Source organism: Garra rufa, chromosome 15, assembly GCF_049309525.1.
Source record: "Garra rufa chromosome 15, GarRuf1.0, whole genome shotgun sequence".
In the NCBI taxonomy this organism is placed as follows: Eukaryota; Metazoa; Chordata; class Actinopteri; order Cypriniformes; family Cyprinidae; genus Garra; species Garra rufa.
The window spans coordinates 15,650,045-15,673,471 of NC_133375.1; the positions used below are offsets into that span (position 1 = coordinate 15,650,045).

A 23,427-nucleotide genomic window follows, 5' to 3' on the forward strand; every position below is an offset into this window, starting at 1 on the left:
TTGATAGCAGAAGGGCACTGTCATGTTGAATATGATGAACATTTATCCTGAGGGCCTAGACAAATGCTGTAAACATATTGTGTAGCAGCCAGTTGTAATACGGCAACAAATCTAGTATCTTTTATTTTTCACCGTAATTTATAGATATTGTATTTTGAACCAAACAGTAATGCTGGAACTTTGATCAAAGTTCCTTTGAGACATACCAGGTCACTTATCGGCAATATCCTAGCCAGATATTTTTATTCATGCGCCAATCTACTCAAACAGGCAAAGACCAAAATCTCCTGAACTGTTGGTCAAGATAACAGTCCAATTACATGTTTTAAATCAGGAACAAAATTTGGCAATCAGCTGTGTTTTTTTAAGCTCAAATTCACTCAAGAAAAAAAAAAAAAAAAAGCATTTTTCAAGCCAATTCAGCTAACCATTCTACTGTTAAATTAAAAATGAAGGGGCATGAATACTTTTGCAAGGCACTGTACATATAAACATTCTCACAGTGCAAACACATATTACATAAACACAAACATTTATTTTAGATGCGATTAATCATGATTAATCGATTTGGCAGCTCTAATTTTTCAATTACCAAAAACCATTTTGAATCATTTTAGTCAGCAATAACAACTCTGATTCAACTCTTGTCAATCGCTTTTGAATATCCGATGACTGTTAATTATTTTTTCTATAATAACTGTGATCTGGTCAAACAAACAGCCAAAATTCAGTCACGGTCTACGGCGATCCATTTCCTCTGTGTCAGTGTGTCAGTGGCCAGACAAACAGAGGCACCATTTAGTCTCTCAGCACTGCATTATCTGATAGGCTGAATGGAGGGAACCTGTGAGTGGGACGGAGGGGGAGTATGAGGACCCTCTTCCCATTATTACAGTGAAGTGGGGCAGAAAACAAGGGCATCTATGCTGAGAACACTGGCTGCTCTATCACACTCACTCTCTCCTGCTCACATACACTGATCCAAATCAAAGATGTCACTGTTTTCTTCATAGGCAATAGCTACAGCATGCAGGCGTTTACTTACATCCCGAACAAACACACTCAATTTCAACCACTCTAGGAGCTTTAAGTATCTGTGCTGTAAGGACAAAACGATGTGAATCAATCAACCCATTGCCTTTTTTCTCTTCAAAATCATTGTCATTCTGAATTATAGGCATTATATGTGACCCTGGAGCACAAAACCAGTCTGAAGTAGCACAGGTATATTTGTAGCAATCGCCAAAAATAAATTGTATGGGTCTTTTTAAGGATATTAAGTACAGATCATATTTCAGAAAGATATTTTGTAAATGTTCTATCGTATATATAAACTTATTTTTTGATTAGTTATATGCATTGCTAAGGACTTCATTTAGACAACTTTAAAGGAGATTTATTTGCACCCTCAGATTCCAGATTTTCAAATAGTTGTATCTAGGCCAAATATTGTCCTAGCAAACCATACATCAGTGGAAAGCTTATTTATTCAATTACTCAATTAAAACAAAATGCTTCTTAGGACTGGTTGTGTGTTTCAGGGTCATATATCTGCTTTTTCATTTTCTCCTATGTTGATTTTACAATAACTTTTGCTGATCTTAAATGCCTTTAACACTAGATTCAAGCCCACTTAACTCCAGTTAATTCCAATTTTAACCTTGAATGAAGCAATGCTTTTCATTTCTTTCCTCTCCTGGTAAATCCTAGTAAATTTGAAGGTTAACACTCTATTTAACCCAGGATTGTGAAACTCCAGAGTTAGAAAGACTTCTGAAATGCAGTGACTAAAGATATACAATGTAAAACAATGGTGTTGAAGAAGGTCACAGTGAGTCGTTTAGCAACCGAGAACCAAGCATAAACTAAACAAAGCTTGTCTCATTACATATTCATGGATTGTGTACAGTCACAAAAACTTTCAGCTTCAACAGTCCTATTCAACTTCCACACACTAAGGAATCAGCTGAAAAATGTTAAAGAATGGCAGCAAAAACACATTCACTGCTGTAATTAATGTACAGCGTAACTCCAACTTCTATAAATGAACAAATAGTTGCATTCTTTTGTGCTGTAGCAAACCTAAACAATACTAAATTCATAAATATGTGAATAAGAACAATAACCCCACACTCCTTTATTTCCTTCATCCATTCATAGGCTAATATAAACCATATCTGCACCACTGAATAACTGAAAGCGATGTGGATGTTTGCACGAGCTCTGCAGTTCAGTACTCCAGTAAACTCCAAGTCCCCCAGAAATAAGAGGGATCGTACAAAATGCATGTTAATGTTTATTTAGTACTACTGACCTGAATAAGATATTTCAGATAAAAGATGGTATGATTTTAAGATCTATTTTTCACACTGAGGGACAACTGAGGGACCCATATGCAACTATTACAGAAAGTTTAAATGCTCACTGATGCATTGCATTAAGAGAACTGAATTTTAATTTGAATATCAGGCTAAATTTAACTTATTTTGTCTTCTGGGATGTAACTATCTTCTGTAGCTCTGAAGGGCAGTATTCAATGAAAAAATATGATAATTAGGCAAAATAAGAAAAATGTACACATCTTCATTCTGTTCAAAAGTTTACACCCCCTGCTCTTAATGGATTGTGCTTCCTTATGGAGCATCAGTGAGCATTTTAACCTTCTGTAATAGTTGCATATGAGTCCAACAGTTGTCCTCAGTGTGAAAAGATTGATATCAAAACCATGCAGTCATTGTTGAAAAGGGTTCAAATACACAAAAATGCTGAAAAACCAAAGAATTGGTGGGGCCTGAAGGACAAGTCCCTTGTTTGAAAATCAAACAAGGGACTCGTGAACAACTATCACTAAACAAAAAAACACAGCTGTGGATCATTCAGGTAACAACACAGTATTAAGAATCAAGGGGACGTAAACTTTTGAACAGGGTAATTTTTATAAATTCAACTATTATTTTCTCTTGTGGACTATATGTAAACATCTTTTATGGGAAATATTTTATTCAGGTCAGTACTAAAAAAAAAAAACATGCATTTTGTATGATCCCTCCTATTTTGGTAAAATAATTAACATTTTGCAGATTCTAAACTTCTGACCTCAATTGTACCTTTGTTTTGTTTCTCATTCCATATGACTTATAAAAGGAGATGCTAGGCACGATGTGTCATTCAGTTACTTTTCATATAGATGATAAATTAAATGGTGAATAAGAGTTTCTCTGTCTATCACCTCATTTTGTGTGCCAAATATATCTAATTGTATAAATTTTTTGTACAATTGGTATCACATAATATGATTTTATAAAACTGAAGTGACCTTTATTTGTTAGAATATGTATAACTCAATATTTTAACTAATTAGCAAAAGATGAATAATCCATTAAAGTCTACTGATTAATCAGCGAAATATTTGAGATTTAACTATTTAATTAATCATTCTAAGAACCATTAGATTAACCGATTATGAAAATAATCACTTGTTGTGGCCCTATTTGCAAGTATTTATCACAATCCAAAAATATATAACTCAAATATTGACTTCATCATGCTTGTATACATCCACAGCAAAGATTTAGCACACTCATTGAAATATATCAAAATAAATAATTATTACATACTTACACATTATGACAGACACATACGTCATTTCACCTGCTCAGGGAGATGATGCAACAACAAACAGTCCAATTTGCAAGTCTTAATGAACCACGCTTCTGAAAACACACTCTCACTCCAGACCCTTCAGGGACACCTGTCCACAGCTCAGAGTCTGCAACCTCTTGTTCTCCCATTAAATTGAATTCTCCCATCTTAAATTGAATCAGGACTGCCGAGCTCTCAGATGCGAAACATCTAATAGAATTAGCAGGGAACTGAGGCAGGAGACATCTGTGCAGTCAGTATAGTTTGTATTTTCTGCACTGAATAATACAAATCAAATCAATGCGACTACAATCAGTACATCAGAGCGTGTTTAATTTTGCTCAGACAACATTAATATCAATATAAAACATGGCTCTAGCAAAACTCCTTTAACATGGGAGGTAAAGAGAACAAGCATACTTCACCAACACCTGAAATCAACAGATGGTGTACAGTATATTACAAGTATGACAAGCAGTCTAATGTGAAAATCAACCTGAATCTCTGATCTAGTTTCCTTTAATTTGAGAAGGATAAACCAATCATTGATATTCGCTCTGGGGTGATTTACCTGACAGAGGTGAGATATAGAGTTCATCTAGATTACTCTACAAATTAAGGACTCAAGTTGCTGTGAGAAAGCACCTGAGAAAGTGTAGCCTATCGTAAGCTTTCATCCCATTTTAAAGAATCTGGTATCCCTCCATTAGTGCTCAACTCCCTTTTGCATTCTTTGTCTCCTGCCAAACTCCCTCTCAATCTCTTCTTTCCTTTTCTTTCTGCCCCCCTCCCTTCCTGGACTTCAGTCGCTCTTCTTGTTTCAATCATAGCCAAACAAGAATTTCTTCTTCTGTGCTTCTAATGGAGCTCACCGGCACGACTGAAACGGGTTCCACTTTTGCCGAACACAAATCACGCTTCCAGAAACCCACACAATATACAAAGAAATCTTATCTAATACCAGCACGTGATGTATCCATGACTCCAAGTTTTTCAGCTTGGAAGTTATGACTCTCAGCTGTGAATGACACTAGGATTACAGTCTCATATACGGTGATAGAGCGGTAATAACGTTATGTTTGTCTATGGCTCAGAAAAAACTAGTCATAGGTCAATAACCAAGATGCCAGTGTGATACGGGAGATGCAAGAACAATGAGCTTCGGTTTTATGGTCTAAATATGTGCAAACAATGATTCAAAGGAAAAGTATGCTTTTAATTAATTCCAAAGATTCCCAACCCGAATGAGTGCACTGCTGAACGTACTTTAGGGGGTAGTTGGAAAGATTTTCATTAAAACCTAAAAATGACTACTTAATTGGATTTTATATTAATGAATGTGTCATAAGGTATTTCTTGGCAAAATTACTCCATGTTTGCAGCCGAGGAATTGTTAAAACATACAAAAATCAAAAGTTTGTGTATCATTAGAGGGAAGCTACTTTTTACCCACAGAACTGATGTTTTTAGATTTAAAGTACTGAGTTTAATCTAATTAAATGACTTGAGAAGCCTGGCTTACAATACTAGAGAGAAATCTATCATTACATTGAGATTTAATTAAACATATGAGTAAAATATGAATTAAAAATGCAATCACTCTATAATTAAAATGCATGAAACATCTTGGTAAGTTTTTTCCACCCATAAGAAATGACTGTTCTATGGAGATGAAATTGCAATAAAAGTAGCGAAAGATCTTTTCTTCTGTATTGTAACATAAAAGTAATAGATTTAAAACTCATTTATTTTTCTACTACTGTAAGTAGTTCATGCATTTAACATTTAACACATTCAAAAAAGTATATCAGTAGTACTTTATTTGGAGTACTACTTGTGCATAATGTACATTTCTTAATATTAAAACTAAAAAAAATGTTTTAATGTCACTATTGATGAGGATTGTATGAGCTTTAAATAATATCTGTCTTTAAATAGTAAATATTTAAAGTGTACCTACTGTACCTACAGTATACTTACAATAGCACAATCAAATATACTTATATCTTTAGGTGGACTTCAGCACTACTTTCACAAAATTAAAGTGCATTAAGAACAAAATTAGTTGTTCCAGTTTAGCAGATTTCAAATATACCAGAAGTACAACTGCAGGGTATTTTTATTAAGTACATAATATGTGAATGTATCTGTAGTGTACTTGTGCATTAAATTAATGTATTTAAATACATTTTAGTATATTTATTTTACACTAGGGATACATCCCAGTGAAACAGATTATTAAAAAAAAGAAGAAAAGTAGAGCATTCATTGGTTGTTGTCATTTTACCAAGTTTTAGACATCAAATTTACTAAAAAATATGAGGACAAAAACACAAACTGTTAACAACAGACCCTTTTTCACATTTTCAACAACAACAAGATGTGGTCAGAGTTGGGTAAACCTTTATAAGTGGTGAACAGAAACGATAAAAACCCAAGTGACAAAAAGTGCACTAAAATGCACTTTACTTCAGTACACTTAGTACACTTTCATAATGTACTTAAAGTTTCCACGCACTAATTTTGTACTAATATACTAAAACTTATTCTTTAGTACTTAAGATGATCTTAAGAACATCTAAGTCTACTTGATTGTGCTATTATGTGATACCATGAATATGAACTAAAATGTGCTTTTAACATATTATCTCTGTATTAAAAAAATATTTTGTTACCACTTGTAGTACACAAGCAGTAGTACCCATCTTTCATACACTTAAATATACTGATCATACATAGAAAATAGACTTATTATTAATATAAAATGAATATACAGTCAAACCAAAAATTATTCAGACATATTATTATTATTTTTTACTAGTGCGTGCAAAACACTATAGCTCATTTATAAGTGAATAACAAAATAAAGTAAACTGTGACATATTATACCCAAAAAATCATCATACAGAGGACTACCAGTAAAACTGATCAAATTTGCTGAAGTGTTTTTTTCTTTAATTGCTAATGTGACCTTTTTACACCACAGACTGACCAAAATTAAGCATTGCTTCGAAACTGGTCAACAAAGTATTGCTAGTTGTGTAAATACTGTCATGCTAGCAATCTGAATTTTTGGTTGATTGTAATCCATTACATACCTTTCTAAGTTATCTGACATTATCAAGATGTATCTGTTCTGACACAGTTTAACTCTGAGTTCTTGTCATATTTTCTTACCATTTTCTACTATAGCGAATAAACTACGATGTGAGAAACGTTAAAGTTTGACTGGTTTGACTGTGTAATAAATATACAAAATGTATTTATAAAGTATTGCTCTCATACTTTATACATTAAATAATTCCTTTCAAATAAGGTTTTACTCAATACATGTCTAAGTATTTTTCATGAAGATCTACTGAAATAGAACTAGAGTGACAAAAAAACCTCTAAAGTTGTATGTAAAGCATTCAGCACACTTATAAAACACTTCTGTATATTTGGTTTACTTTCAGTTAGTGTGTTTATAGTGTATAATGTTTACAATTTTTTTTTTTTTAAATTTCAAATTACAAATGTACTTACAAGTGTAATTTATTTTTACCAGGGAAACATACACTTTTTGCATTGCCATTTGCTTTAGCATTTCTATGAATTTCAAAAAGAGGAAAATTGGAAGTTTAACTATGTTGGTCAAAAGTGACAAAGATGTCAAATTTGCCCTCAGCTATTGTATTACAAACACTAATGCAGCAGTGTTTACTAGTTTGTATTATGTTGGCATTAAATTACAAAAAGAAGCTAAGTAAAGCAAACACAAAGTATTGTGTTATAAATAGAAATTAAAAACCTTTGCTAGATTATCGACAACCGTGAAAACTCGGATTTAGAAAATGGAATAACGTTGATTTAGAAAATAGGGTGAATATTAACTTCATGTCAACTTTTAAAGTGAATCACTGTAATAATGGCCACTAAATCATATTTCCAATGTATTAAATAATAACAACAACACATTTCTATGCTTGTCCCTTACTGATATAGCTGTGGGGGTACATAGAAACAGGTCGAGAAGCAATAATTTAATTGACTGAGAATGAGAGTTTGTGTGCCATTGCTCAACCCCGGCCTATGAAATTCTTCTACACTGAGTCACTGGTTTCAAATCTCTAAAGGTCCTAACGTCTGGATAACATGGCCAATGAACTACCAAATGAGCCATATATCAAATAAAACAGCATTACAGCTTTAATTCGCCTAAAAGTTGGTTGATCTTTTATTTAATAATAGTCCCTTTAAACAGTACACGTTTGACGGCTTACCTGACACAGTAACCTGATCGCTCACGGCGTGTTTGACACTGACTCGTTGATCATTTGAATGAAAATTGGGCTATTCAAAGAAAGCTTTAAATGTTTAGCGGACTTTCGGGGTTGTGGTGAGGAGGTAAACAATCACAACACTGTTAAAGCGGGATTGTTTGCCACGTCAAGCTTTTCTCTCATGAGTTTGTTCCCAAAGCGAGAAGCGCAGGTGTTCAACCTGGCGATGCACCTGCGCTATGTGCGAAACTCAATGGGTTATGAAGTCTCTCGGGGCGAAGCGAAAACCAGTGGAAAATACTGTTATTACGCGGGCTAGACAATAATCCTTCGGACAGACATTAGTCCATCTTTAGAAGACCACTTAAGAATAAGACAAAACAGGACAAAAACACAACGAAATCTCAAAGTATGCGAGCGAAACAACTGTCACTCCTAGTGGAAGAAAGTTCAGCTCAAGAATGAGTTGGAGCATCTGGCGCGCAACAAACAACTTAGCATCAATTTCTACTCATAGGCTAACAGGTTTAGCGAGATAAAAATACCATTTAACCTACCTGATGTTAGGGCAAAGTTTATATTTCACTCTGCTGAATGTTCCTCTGTTAGCTCCCGTTGTTCTCCTTCATGAGAACTACTGCTGTAAAAGTTAAAAGGTCTCTGTAAATGTGACAGCTCTAACTAATAAACCCAAGGGAAAACACTTGCTAAAGACAACCTGTTACCTTTCAGACCGATACCACATGCTCCGCCCACTTTGCGTGTGAGATTAATCTCATTGGATGATAGTGGCGTCGTGGGTGGAACTCGTGAAGCCATTTCGCTTTCGGTTATTGGTGAGATTGTGTGTCAATCACAATTAAATCTGGAACGTGCTTGTCTGTGGAGCAGTGCAATTAATTCGGTGATATGATTTAGAGACAGGAAAGTTTAGTTTTATCACTAAATTGACTCATTCGGCCGGTTTATGTAACTGCTTGTTGCGTAATTTGATATCAATCAAAAAGTTGTTAAAGTTGTTTATACTGACGTGGTCTTGTAGATAAAATACAGACACAATAAAATCTTATAGTATCGTACATATTTAGGTTCATGTATCATAAAAATGTCTGTTTCTGTAAAGAAAATTTGATTGACCATGGGAAAAGCGCATCATAAAACTACAAAGTACAGTCAAAAAATAGTGTAGAATCTGAGTGAAGCTTGTTTTGCTAGTAAATTGGTCCGCCGATGAGAGTAAATGCCCCATGTACTGTATCTTGCAAAATGTACTAAGTAGCATCTGGATTTTTTCCCTTTATCGTTTTCAATAACTGGAAAAACAGGTCCACATGCTTTTCTAAATCTGCAAGGCATTTCACGATGAGCTGAGATGACTGACAGTGTTCATAAACAACTGAAAATGTTGTTAGGCCTACTTTTCACTGGTAACCCCCAGTAGTCACGTGTGGGCAGAGACAGTATCCAGTATTGAGTAATTTACCTTTTTATAACAGTGTAGAAATATAAATGTGTTTAACCTTATACAGTAGGTATGTCAATTCTCAAAACTTTGGAAAGCAAATAGCTAGTTTTCGAGCAGACTAATTAAATAAATTAATGCACAATTAAATAATTAATGTTTACGTCTAATCAATGAATTTCGAATGTTTTATTAATCAGCCACTAGATGGAGGCAGCATAAATTCTTTAAATTGCCCATGGGTCTGCTCTTACAAATGACTCAGGCCACTTACCCGGTGTAAACTGCTGCCCCTCTGTGGTAGTGTCTTGCACAGTAATTGTTCAGCATTGAGATGTTTATAGAGTTTATTCTTTTTTATTCTTTTTTTAAGAACAACATATTTAAACATTTGTTTATTACGGTTTACTTATTTTTGAGCTTTATCATAGTTATTTTGACACTTTATTTAAACAAATGCTGGTTTGTTTCAACCCAACTTTGGGTCAAATATGGACCAACACAATTTTTTGGTAAATAAATTAATTGAAAAATTTAACCCAACAGTTGGGTTAGTACATACTTGACTCAAAGTTGAGCTGAAACAACCCAGCATTTTTAGAGTGTGTTTAAATAGTATATTATTTACAGACTTCAATGTGAAGACTTACTCTATGTGACAACATGTGTTTAATTTTTTTTTCATGGCCAGTAACAGTGGAAATGTCAAATAGTGGTTTATTATAGTTGATTATTTATTTATTTGGTTGCCAAGGTTTTACCAGAAACTGATCTTCAGTAGAGTAAAATAGCCTACCCACTGGAGTAAAATGAAGGAAATTTCAAATAGTTGTTTAATAGTTGATTTATTTATTTAGTAGCCAAAACTTTACCAGAAATTTACCTTCACGGAGTAAAATAGTCTACCCTCATGGAGTACAATGATGGAAATGTCAAATAGTTGTTTATTATAATTTATTATTTATTTAATTAGCTAGTTCTTTAGTTAGTTAGTTAGTAGCCAAGACTTTATTGACCTTCACTGGAGTAATTAGCCTACCCACTGGAGTACAATGATGGAAATGTCAAATAGTTGTTTATTATAGTTGATTATTTAGTTAGTTAGTTAGTAGCCAAGACTTTACTAGAAATTTACCTCCACTGGAGTAAAATAGTCTACCCACTTAAGTACAGTAATGGAAATGCCAAATAGTTCATTTTTATAGTTGATTTTTTTTTGTTAGTTAGTAAGTTGTGCAAGGTATAAACAGTTGTTTATAATAGTTGATTACTCATTTAGTAGCCAAGACTTTACCAGAAATTGACCTTCACTGGAGTAAAATAGTCTACCCACTGGAGTACAACGAAGAAAATGTCAAACAGTTGTTTATTATAGTTGATTATGTGTTTAGTTAGCTAGTTAGTTAGTTAGTAAACTAGTAGACTTTATATGACTTTACCAAGACAAACAGTTGTTTATTGTAGTTGATTACTTATTTATTTAGTTAGTAGTCAAGACTTAACCAAAAATTGACCTTCACTGGAGTAAAATAGTTACCCACTGGATTACAACAATGGAAATGTCAAATAGTTGTTTATTGTAGTTGATTATGTATTTAATAAATGAGTTAGTTAGTAGCCAAGACTTTACCAGAAATTGACCTTCACTGGAGTAAAATAGCTTATTTACTGTACAGTAATGGAAATGCCAAATAGTTCATTTTTATAGTTGATTTTTTTGTTAGTTAGTAAGTTAAGTTATAAACAGTTGTTTATAATAGTTGATTACTTATTTAGTAGCCAAGACTTTACCAGAAATTGACCTTCACTGGAGTAAAAGTACTACAAAGAAAATGTCAAATAGTTGTTTATTATAGCTGATTATTTGTTTAGTTAGCTAGTTAGTTAGTTAGTAGCCAAGACTTTATATGACTTTACCAAGACAAACAGTTGTTTATTGTAGTTGATTACTTATTTATTTAGTTAGTAGTCAAGACTTAACCAAAAATTGACCTTCACTGGAGTAAAATAGTTACCCACTGGATTACAACAATGGAAATGTCAAATAGTTTTTTTTTATTATAGTTTATTATTTATTTATTTATTTATTTATTTAGTTAGTTATTTAGTTAGTTAGTTAGTTAGTTAGTTAGTTAGTAGCTAAGACTTTACCAGAAATTGACTTTCACTGAAGTAAAACAGTTACATACTGGAGTACAACAATGGAAATGTCAAATCGTTGTTTATTATAGTTAATTCTTTTAGTTAGTTATAGCCAAGAGTTTACTAGAAATTGACCTTCACTGGAGTAAAATAGTTTATCCACTGGAGTACAGCAATGGAAATGTCAAATAGGCCTATAGTTGTTTATTATAGTTGATTAAATAATTAATTTCTTTATTTAGTAGTCAAGACTTTAACAAAAATTGACATTTACTAAAAATTAGCCTACACACTGGAACAATGGTAATTTCAAATGTATTTATTATTTTTTTGCCAAGAATTTTAAGTATGTTTAAGTAAAATAGCTCAACCACTCCAAGTAAATGGAAACGTTTCAATAAAACTGGAAATGTATTTGCTGAGCACAAGAGCATTAAGTGAATTTGCATCTACAGGTGGGTAGCGCCCAGCAAATGAAAAGTTCCCATTTAGGGGAACAGTAGCTGCCTGCAGAGGCACAGAAACCACCCCCACCTACAGCTGCGGCACACACGCACGTACATGTACATCCCCTTCACTTCATTTAGACTGTCGCTTGGAGTGGATATACCGGGAATGGGATCTTCAGCGAGAGCTAAGAAAAACTTTAAATTTTTCCGCGTTTATGCCCTTCAGAGACTCCTCTTTATCTTGCGGGAATAATTGGGAGCAAACAAAAACAAGACATTTTATTCCAATGTGAAGAATAGTAGAAATTAGAGTGCAAGAAGTTTCCTGAAAAGAAATACGAATGGGATAAATTCTGTAAGCACGATTACATAGAAGGAATTTTAATATTCGGAACCTTTCCCTAAATCAATTGATCAGATTTTCTAAATTAACCTGAATAAGTAAATGTAAAAAGATTTCTTAGTTTATAAAAGCGAAACAAATTCCTGAACTGCGCGTTAAATAGAGTTGTAATCAGACGAATTTTAATTAGCCCACAGGGCCATAGTCAGTGATATTAGAAGCCGATTTGATTCCAAAAGAAGTTGCGCGTGTGTATGGAGAGTGGTGCAGACACCTGTGCGTATTCACCATGGCGAAGTGGTTCAAAGATTTCCCAACAAGTTTGAAGACTGGATCCGACCGGATCCGTTCTGCTTCGGAATCGGGAACTCAATCCCGTCCCAAACCGGTTCTGACGGTCGGCACTGGTTCGAAGGGAAGTCTGCGTAAAAATTCTGGAGCTGAAAACGGTGGCAGTGGCGGCGGTGGTGGTGTGGGTTCGCTGCTCCACGGGAGAAATCGTAAAAATTCGGCCATCGAGCTGGGACGGAATCACTCCAGCACCGGCTCGATAAAAGACGGGAAGATATGGGAAATTCTGATCCCTGGGAAAAGTAAGAAGAACACCAAAATGGAGGGATTTGAAGACCATCGCACCCTGCGGACCACCAGTCTTGCTGACGCTTACATGAGCAGAATGATCAAAGTTAATGATCCAAAATCCAGCGCAGGAGGATCATCTCCAGACAGCGAGAGGGCCAAGTCACCAATCAGAACAGAAACGGTAAGTTTGAGAATGAGTAATAATAAATAAAACTAAACTTGACTAGAATAGAGCTGACTGGAAATAAAGCTAACCACCTACATTTTTAACAATAAGGGTTCTTATATGGTTTTATGAAGATCGCTGAACATCTATTCCACAAAATGGTCTTTATAGTGGCAAACGTTTTTTAAAATGTTCTTCTTGTTCACTGAAAAGTTTTGTTGGGGAACCAAAAATGTGAAAACCCCCTTTTGGAACATTTTCAAGAGTGTTTTTCCTGGTCTCAGCTGGTTTTGTGGGGTATAGACACTTTCATGCTGGTCTACTTGCTGATGAACTAAAACAAAACCAGTTCAAATCAACTGGGACCAGCATCTTAGGCAAGGATAAAGGAAGAATAGCCCTGATCTGAGTGATAAAATAGGCCTCAGAGACGGATGTTCTTTTTAGTACATGACATACTTCAATTTTCCCAGTCACCCGGTTGACTGTGAGAACCAAACAAACGTCTTTGTTTTGAAAATTGAGATCAATATCTCTCTTCCACTTCTTTGTTTAAGCAATATCTTCTTCTCCCCTCCCTCAGCCCCCTCTTCTCTTATTTGTATCTTTCTTTGCACCCTCCCCACACCTCACTTTTTCTCCCTATATTCTCTTTTCATTGAACTGCTGCATTATAAGCAGACACAGTGGAGCTGAAAAGCAACAAACACAATGAGAGCCTTTTCCTTGCCTCTCTTCCTGTCTCTTTTCCTAGTCGTGCACACACTCTTCACTCTGTCTTTGTGGGAAACGCACTTTTGTGCTCGCATACACACACACCCTTGCTCACAAATACGCAAAGAATACAATGCATACATAACACAATGGCTCCATCCCATTCTTTCAGTCCCTGGTGAAGGCAGTGTTTGAAGAATTATGTCACCTGATACATAGACTGTATCCTCTCCCATTTACGGACATCCCCTCCAGCTACACTTTGAACATAATAGCACAGAAATCAGAATCTCATGAGGTCACACACACAAAAAAAATTACGTCCAGAGGGAGAATCAGAGAAAGAAAAGGGAAAGATGGGCTGGAGAATAAGCATAAGCTCTTCAGCTAAAGGAACACTGATTCTTCATGAGGTGGAACAAAGAATTCCACCCAATAAGATGAAATTTAACTCCAGGTTTTGACTAAATGCCCTTTTTAGCTGGGTTTGCATTATTTCTAAAGTAGATAATTGTAGAACCTCCACTAACATTTGTATAGTATTTACAGAATATTGTAAGTTTGTTTAAAGTTAAGCTCAAACAGTAGCACTTTGGGTATGACATTGACTTTGATATGTAATTTAAAGGGATAGCTTACCCAAAAAATTTAATTTTGTCATTATTTATTCACCCTTATGTCGTTACAAACTTGTAAGACCTTCATTCATCTTCAGATCACAAATTAAGATAATTTGGATTAAATCCAAGAGCTTTCTGAAATGACCTATTCAAGGCCTAAAAATAATAAGGACATCGTTAATATAGTCTATGTTTTTTTAGCAAATAGTTGGTTCAACCGTAATGTTAAGAAGCGATGAGAATACTGTTTGTGTTTAAAGAAAACAAAAATAACAACTTTATTCAGCAATTTTTGCTCTTCCGTGTCAGTCTTCTACACGTTCACAAGATTTTTGCTTTCTGTGTGCACAGAAATGTGTCTCATAGCTTCATAATCCATAACTTTAAAATACTCACTGTTACTCACTGTTGCAATAGTATAGTCTTAAGCAGTTTAACAGTATTTTGGTGTGAAACATTGTTTACTAACCTTTACTCTATAGTAATATCCAATTGTATAGTTTAAAGAATGACAACATACATGTAATGCCTACACTCTTCAAAATAAAGGTGCTTCACGACGCCATAGAAGAACCTTTTATGTCTAAATGGTTTCCATTAAGAGCCTTTAACATCTGAAGAACCTTTCTGTTTCACAAAAGGTTCTTTGTGGCAAAAGAAGGTTCTTCAGATCATAAAAAGGTAAGAAAGAGATGTTTTTTTTAAAGAACCTTTGACTAAATGGTTCTTTGTGGAAGCAAATGGCATCGCTGTGAAGAACCTTTTAAAGCACCTTTATTTTTAAGAGTGTAAACCCTAAAACAACCATAAAAATTAAGATAACAAAATTTACAGCTTGAATAATACACAACTTTTAACAGAATAATTAACATTGGTGCTTTTACAAACATTTTAAGCATTTTTCAGCTTTTATATCTTCCAGAAATAGGCCGTATTCACTTATACTGTAAGTGAAACACTGTTTTTGCTTCTTTTTTTAAAGGGATGAGTCAAAATAATTTTTTGTGTTAATCAACATTATGCTATAAATGCTTTTTACTGAGCTGAACATATACTAAACTCAGAATATTTCTTTACTTTTGAGAGTGTAGACATGAACAAAAATGTGACCCTGGACTACAAAACCAGTCAAAGGGGGCAATTTTTTGACACTGAGATTTATACATTATCTAAAAGCTTTCCATTGATGTGTTTGTTAGGATAGGACCATATTTGGCTGAGATACAACTATTTGAAAATGTGGAATCTAAGTGTGCAAAAAAACAACAACAACAACAAAAAACTAAATACTAAGAAAATCGCCTTTAAAGTTGTCCAAATGAAGCTCTTAGCAATGCATATTACTAATAAAAAATGAGGTTTTGATATATTTATGGTACAAAATATACAAAATATCTTCATTGAACATGATCTTTACTTAATATCCTAATGGTTTTTGGCATAAAAGGAAAATGTATAATTTTGACCTATACACTACTGTTGGCTATTGCTATATATACCTGTGCTACTTAAGACTAGTTTTGTGGTCACAAATCATTAATATCTTTTTCTATTCTTACTCATAATAGATCATCCTGGAGGATTACGCTGACCCATTTGATGCTGAGAAAACAAGGGAACAGAGAGAGGCAGAAAGAGAAGGAGAGAACGATGGCTACATGGAACCTTATGATGCCCAGCTCATTATTACAGGTACACCACCTCTTCTCTCTTCACTACTCTTTCTTTTAATTTAAAAGAAAGCGAGTAGATTTTCAGGGATTTGACGGGTATGAAAAATCACGGCTCCCCTCTTTGGTGGTTTCCACGGTGACAGTGTTGTGCTGGGACAATGGGTGCAGTTTCCTCTTTCTGCTTCCTGTTTCCTGTCTGTGTTTCCTTTGCCCCATTCTATGGACAGGAAGTTGACCCCTGCCGTCCCCCCAGTATGCCTGGCTATGTGAGAAAGACCCCCCAACACTCCTCGCTCCCCCCCAATCACTTCCCAGAACTCAGGAAGTGGCCAGCTAAGCCAGCCAATCACAAACTCGCTCTGACTTTCCCCTGGTATGACCATTGTTTTCTCACACAATAGGCCAGACACAAAGTGACAGCAAAGAAACAGTGAGTGAAGGGAGAACGATGGAGCTCCAGGCAGTGTTTTGTTGACGCTGAACTTTAAATCTTGAAAATGAATAGGTGCATAAGTACATGGAGTTGAGATGAAAGTACAATGCACTAAACTGAAAATGATTTAAAACTCCATATACAAGATTTCTATGTTTTGTGTTGTGTATTAAGGTTTTGTTTTTCTCTTTTTCATATTTTAATGTGTACCTAAATTATATAAAGGTTACAAAATTTAAATAATCAGTCTAAATGTAAAATCTAAGCTTAGAACCAAATTATAGAAGCCTGTTTCCGCCACTGAACAAAAAATAAAAAAATCGTTAATTGGAATTGTTATCTCACAACAGTCCTTTTTTTCTTATAATTGTGAGATATAAACACAATTGCGAGTTATACAATCAGAATTGTGAGATATAAACTCCCAATTCTGAGAAATAAAGTCAGAATTGAGTGATATAAACTTGCAATTCTAAAAAAAGGCACAATTGTGTGATATGAACTCGCAATTATAAGCTAATAAGTCAGAATTCTTTCTTTTCTTGTCTTTTCTTTCTCCCCAGAACTGGACTTTGTAACTCACAATTTGCGAGTTTATGTCTCACAATTCTGAGAAAAAGTCAGAACTGCGAGATACATGCAATTATAAGAAAAAGTCAGAATTGCAAGTTCATATCTCGCTCTTTATATCTAGCAATTGTCAATTTATAGTGTGTATCTCGCAGTTCTGAGAAAAAAAAAGTCAGAGTTGTGAGTTTATATTATGCAATTCTGAGAAAAAAGAATGTAAACTCACAATTGCAAAAAAGTCAGAATTGTGAGATAAAAAGTCGCAATTACTTTTTACAATTTTTTTTTTCACTGGTGGAAATGGGCTTCCATATTAAATAGATAAGCAACACACAAAGACAAAAAGCTGATTACAGAAAGTCCTGAGCTTGAAAAGTTGATTCAACTTCGACTTAGTCGTTATTTCCTGTGGTTTCACTCACTTTTAAGGCGATCTAAGTGTCTACCTAGCTGCTGTTTTAACAGTTATACATTGATTTGTTAAGAAATTGTCAAATATACACTACCAGTCAAAAGTTTTTGAACAGTAAGATTAGTTTTTTTTTAAAGTCTCTTTTGCTCACCAAGCCTGCATTTATTTGATTCAAAGTACAGAAAAAAACAGTAACATTTTGAATAAAAAAATTTAAATATATGAAAAAATAAAAATAACTGTTCTGAATATAATTTAAAACATAATCGTTACTCCAGTCAAATGATCCTTCAGAAATCATTATAATATTCTAATTTGCTGCTCAAAAAAACATCCATTATTATTATTATTATTATTATTATTACTATAATTATGTTGAAGACTGCTTAGTAGAATTTTTTCAGGTTTCTTCAATGAATACAAAGTTCAGAAGAACAGCATTTATCTGAAATAGAAATCTTTTGTAACATTATAAATGTCTTAATCATCACTTTTGATCAATTTAAAGCATTCTTGCGAAATAAAAGTATTAATTTCTATAATTTATTTAAAAACAGATAGACTGACTTTAAGTTTTTGAATGGTATAGTCTATATTATTATATTACTATATTATATATTACAAAAGCTATTTTATTTCAAATAAATGCTGATCTTTGGAAATTTTTAATTATCAAAGAATCCTGAAAAAAAAATTACTCAGCTCTTTTAAATATTGATAAAAATAATTATTTAAATAAATGTTTCTTGAATAGCAAATATGCATATTAGAATGATTTCTGTAGGATCATGTGACACTGAAGACTAAAGTAATGATTCTGAAAATTTAGCTTTGATCACAGGAATACATTACGTTTTTAAAATATATTAAAATAGAAAGCAGTTATTTTAAATAGTAAAATTATTTCACAATGTTACTGCTTTTGCTGTATTTTGGATCCAAAAAAAATGCAGGCTCGGTGAGCAGAAGAGAATTCTTTAAAAAGACATTGAAAATTATTATTGTATGTAGGGTAAAATTCACTTGGTGTATGAAGTGACTAACAGTGCCACTAGGCCTAACAACTTTTCAGTGTTAATTATTGCAATCACTATTAATTATATTAAGCAATTATTTGACATGTATTGCATTATTTACACATTGGGTAAAAAGGGTAAGAAGGAAAGGGAAAGAGAGAACTCATTAGTGTTGACAGCTTGTTCTGCATCTTTAGCACATGGGCTATTTACTTGTAAATGAAGCATCTGGATATGCATATTAGGTAGTGATTTCTAGGGACAAGTAAGGCCATCCTTTTCCAATTTCAATAAAACTAAGAGTGATTAATTCAGTCCTACTTAATGATAAATTAGGAAAAAGTGGGCAGTGGTTGGCTGGTCAGCATCTTAAAAGCAAGGTCCATAACAGAATGTTATATTACTATAGTTTATAAGTATGAGAATATATGAAAGCATGGTAGATGTGAGATTAAAGGTGCATTCACATTTACAATTTCTGCAAATTTTTCACAAAATCTAGTCATTAGGAAGCCACACAATCTGGAATTTCACAGGAGGCTGAAAGATTTCCCCACACAAATGTTCAAGATGGTCATGCCGATTTTTACTGACCAATAAAAATCTGCTCAGTTTGAAAGTGACTTCTGTGAAATTTTTACTTCATAAATTGCTGCACTATTCACAGTAGAAAATTGACCTTTTTTTCCTTGCTTGTTTTAAAAAGAGTTCTGATCCCACATGTAAATTTGTACCGTTACACAGAGATTCGCCGACGAGGCTCGAAGGACTTGCTGAAAGTGTGTGTAGTGTTGAACGGAGGAGAGAGCGAAGGGTCTGGACCCCCTCAGATCTATGATGTCCCATATGAAGAGGTCCTGGAGGGAATTCCCTTGACCCGACCTGAGTCCGACTCCAGACCACCAGCAGAGTATGAGCTGCCCTGGGAGTGGAAGAAGGAGCAGATTGTTAGAGCACTGTCAGGTAACATCCCTCACATTCATATATGAAGCATTACCGCTACATAGACTTAGTATAATAGGGGGAAAACTATTAAATAGTCATGTTGACATGTTATTGAGGTACTTATGATGTAGCAGTTGTTCGAAACATTTGGGATAGCGGGGGGGAAGTCATTATTGCCAGATGCCGTAAATAAAACTGTGGTGGTTGATGTTTCTTATTGTGTACAGCTCAGTTTGATGGAGCAGACCGCATGTCGAAGGATGAATCAGGTTCTCCTACTGTGAAACAGCAGGCACTAAGACATAAGAGCTGGACACCTAAAACTCTTCGACCGAATCCCCCGTCCCCAACTTCCCCTTCATCTCCCAGCACCACCCCAGACAGTGAGACACCAATAGTTGATCCCACCCTGCCCCTGGAGAAACAAAGGTATGTGGTTGTGTCTTAAAAATGTGGGGATTTAATGTGGATTAACTAAAACTCAAAGAATGAAATGATGAAAATAAAACAAACTGTGTGCTAAAATATAACGTATATTAAAGGAACAATCCACTTTTTTTTGGAAATAGGCTCATTCTCCAACTCCCCTCGAGTAAATAAGTTGAGTTTTACTGTTTTGAAATCCATTCACTCGTTCTCCTGTTCTGGCGTTATCACTTTTAGCATAGCTTAGCATAGATCATTGAATCCTATTAGACCAATAGCATCGAGTTCAAAAATGACCAACGAGTTTCGATATTTGTCCTATTTAAAACTTGACTCTTCTGTAGTTATATCATGTACTAATACTGGTGGAAAATGTAAAGCTGCGATTTTCTAGGCCGATAAGATTAGGAACTACACTCCAATTCCGGCGTAATAGTCAAGGAAGTTTGCTGCCGTAACATGACCGCAGCAGGCGGAGTAATATCACGCAGCGCCTAAAATTAGTTCCCAGCAAGTTAACGTTCAATGTGACCGGCGTGATATTACTGCGCCTGCTTCGGCCATGTTACGGCAGCAAACTTCCTTGACTATTACGCCGGAATCGGAGTGTAGTTCCTATTCTTATCAGCCTACAAAATCGTAGCTTTACATTTTCCACCAGTATTAGTACACGATATAACTACAGAAGAGTCAAGTTTTAAATAGGACAAATATCGAAACTCGTTGGTTGAACGCGATGCTATATTGGTCTCATAGGATTCAATGATCTATGCTAAGCTATGCTAAAAGTGATATCGCCAGAACAGGAGAACAGCTGAATGGATTTCAAAACGGTAAAACTCAACTTATTAACTCAGGGGGAGTTGGAGAATGAGCCTATTTCCACAAAAAAGTAGAGTGTTCCTTTCACAACTACGAAATGAAAAACATGATCACCTAGCTACTGTGTATATTACACTCTTAAAAATAAAGTTTTTTATTGGCACTGATATTTCCATGAAGGACCTTTAGCATCCATGAAACCTTTTCATTGCACATCTTTAGATAATTAAATGTTTTTTTACAACTAAAAAAATATTCTTTTAAGAACTGTTCACTGAAAGGTTCTTTGGAGAGCCTAAGATGTTTCCTCTATAGCATTGTTGCAAAAACCTCCTTTTAGAAAAGATTATAGCACTTATAATGAAGGACTTCTTAACCTTACTTTACATGTCAGTGACTATATCTTCAGGAAGATTGCCAAAAAGTGTGAATTTGCACAATATTATAATGTTCTAAGAAAAAATTGCACTCTTGATGGTTTTATATTTTTAAGTTAATTTTTGTAATAGTAATATTTACATTTTTTTCACACATATTTTTTTATTTAATATTAGGTTTGGAATAATTAATGTTTTTGAATTATTTCGGAAGAATTATGTGACACTGAAGATTGGAGAAAGGTCTGCTGAAAATTCAGCTTTGCCATTACTGGAAAAAATACATTTTAATATATAATTAACTTCACAACATAACAGTTTTTTACTGTATTTTTCATTTTCAGATTTTTTTTAATCAAATAAAGAGACTTCTTTCAAAAACATTACAATTTTTCAATAATTCCTAATTTTTGATACACTGCAAAATAAAAACACAAAGGTGCAATTTTTTGATATTAAGTTTATTACAAAATTATTACTATTATTTTGGCTGTGTCATGCTTCGTTTAGTGCATGTAACGTCACTATATTTACAATACAGCATGGCCTTACATACTCAAAAGTGAACATTTTGTCAACATTTCCTAACACTCATGGAATTTCAAACATGTATGACTTTCTTTTTTTCTGTGGAACATAAAAGAAGATATTTTAAAAATGTTTTTTGTCCATTCAATGAAAGCCATGGAGTACTCAAAAACACTGGAGCCAATTGACTTTTCACTTTATGGACAAAACATTTTTCCAAATGTCTTCTTTGGTGCTCCACAGAGAAACGAATGTCATAAATTGTAATTTAAAAAAAATTATACTTCCAGGATATACAAATTTCCTGACAATTATTATACTCACTCCCATGTCATCCAAGACGTTCATGTCTTTCTTACTTCAGTCGAAAAGAAATTATGAGGGATTTTTGAGGGAAAAAATCCAGGATTCAAGGACTTCAATGTTGGCCAATGGGTTGAAGGTCTAAATTGCAGTTTCAATGCAGCTTCAAAGGGCTCTATACAATCCCAGTTGAGGAATAAGTGTCTTACCTAGCGAAACGATTTTGTACAAAACAGAGATACTTTTTAACCACAAATGCTCGTGTTGCACTAGCTCTGCGTCCACAGCTTCACGCATGATGTAGTCACGTTCGAAAGGTCACACATGATATAGACAAAAGTACTGACCCAGTGTTTAACGTGCAAAGAAAGTCAAACTCCCTTTACACTAAAAAAGTGAAACAACAATGTCAGACGATTTTGAAATTGGAGAAAAAAATGAAATGTTTGCCCTACCCTACCCTTTTGAAAAGTACACAGACAAAGATCTAACCACGCGTGACCTTTTCAACATGAGAGCTAGTGCAAGATGAGCACTTGTGGTTAAAAACTATATAATTTTTGAAAAAGAAAATGAGTTTTAACACTTAAAATGTATTATTTGGCAAATCTATCCATTTGTACAATTCCCCATGCCTCCTAAATCTCTTCTTCTACCCTCTCTAATCATATTACATAATCGCACCGTGTAGAAATAAGAATCTCCTCCTCTTTTCTCCCCCTCTCCGTCTCTCTCTTCAGCTGGTATCATGGCAGTGTGAGTCGTCAGGAGGCGGAGGCTCAGCTGCAGCACTGTAGGGAGGCCAGCTTTCTGGTGCGAGACAGCGAATCAGCTACCAGCAAATACTCCATCGCCCTCAAGTAAGTACATGCTTGAGTATCTCTGAAACCCAGAGAACAAGAAACGAGTTAGCAGTCCTGAAAAGCTGACATAGATGATATAAGATCCTCATTTCCCTCTCTCACCAGGACGAGTCAAGGATGTGTGCATATCATCGTGGCACAGACTAAAGAGTGTGGCTACACACTGGAAAAGAGCAGCTGTGTGTTCCCAAGCATCCCAGAAGTGGTGCACCACTACTGTACCCAGCGCCTACCTTTCACCGGGGCAGAACACATGACCCTACAGCATCCCGTGCCACGCACACACTAAACACACACAAACACATGCTGAACTTACGCATATTCACAGCGTTCTCTGGTGCAAAGATGTGAATGTACAATATCGTGGTGCCTGCCAATCACATGCCAGCACAGCTTTAAACTCTTTGTCTTACTGTATGTATACAGATGTGCCAATGAAAAGGAGTCATTGAATAAGAACTTTATGTGTTTTTTCGCCCTACATGTGACACTAGAAAACCAAAGGAGAAAATATATTTCACAAAAACCATAGGCCTAGTTTAAACGCGACAGGACAGTTTACGTAATGTGTATCTGTTACAGACTTGTATTTTGTTATTTCCTCATCCCTTGTTTGAGTGCGCTGGGACTGCAGCCTCATAAATTCATTCCCAATCATGTTACTGATCTAATTTTGT

The 23,427-nt window shown here is 34.7% G+C and overlaps 3 protein-coding genes across 3 annotated transcripts in view; 2 read left to right on the forward strand and 1 right to left on the reverse strand.

Annotated features, from left to right (window-relative positions):
* LOC141286959 (cingulin-like) overlaps nt 1-8,598 on the reverse strand; it is a 42,496-nt gene extending 33,898 nt beyond the window's left edge. The window contains exon 1 of the mRNA XM_073819090.1: nt 8,462-8,598. The gene's annotated coding sequence lies outside the window, so the exon portion shown is untranslated. The remainder of the gene's footprint in view (nt 1-8,461) is intronic.
* Nucleotides 1-23,427, forward strand: part of cacna2d3a (calcium channel, voltage-dependent, alpha 2/delta subunit 3a) — a 290,790-nt gene that overhangs the window by 199,341 nt on the left and 68,022 nt on the right. The gene's annotated exons all lie outside the window — the stretch shown is intronic.
* On the forward strand, nt 12,080-23,420 carry LOC141287292 (SH2 domain-containing adapter protein E-like). Its single transcript, XM_073819424.1, has 6 exons — nt 12,080-13,063; nt 15,951-16,074; nt 19,231-19,449; nt 19,659-19,860; nt 22,628-22,747; nt 22,856-23,420. The coding sequence occupies exons 1-6, from the start codon at nt 12,590-12,592 to the stop codon at nt 23,037-23,039; spliced, it is 1,323 nt and encodes a 440-aa protein (XP_073675525.1). The 5' UTR covers nt 12,080-12,589; the 3' UTR covers nt 23,040-23,420.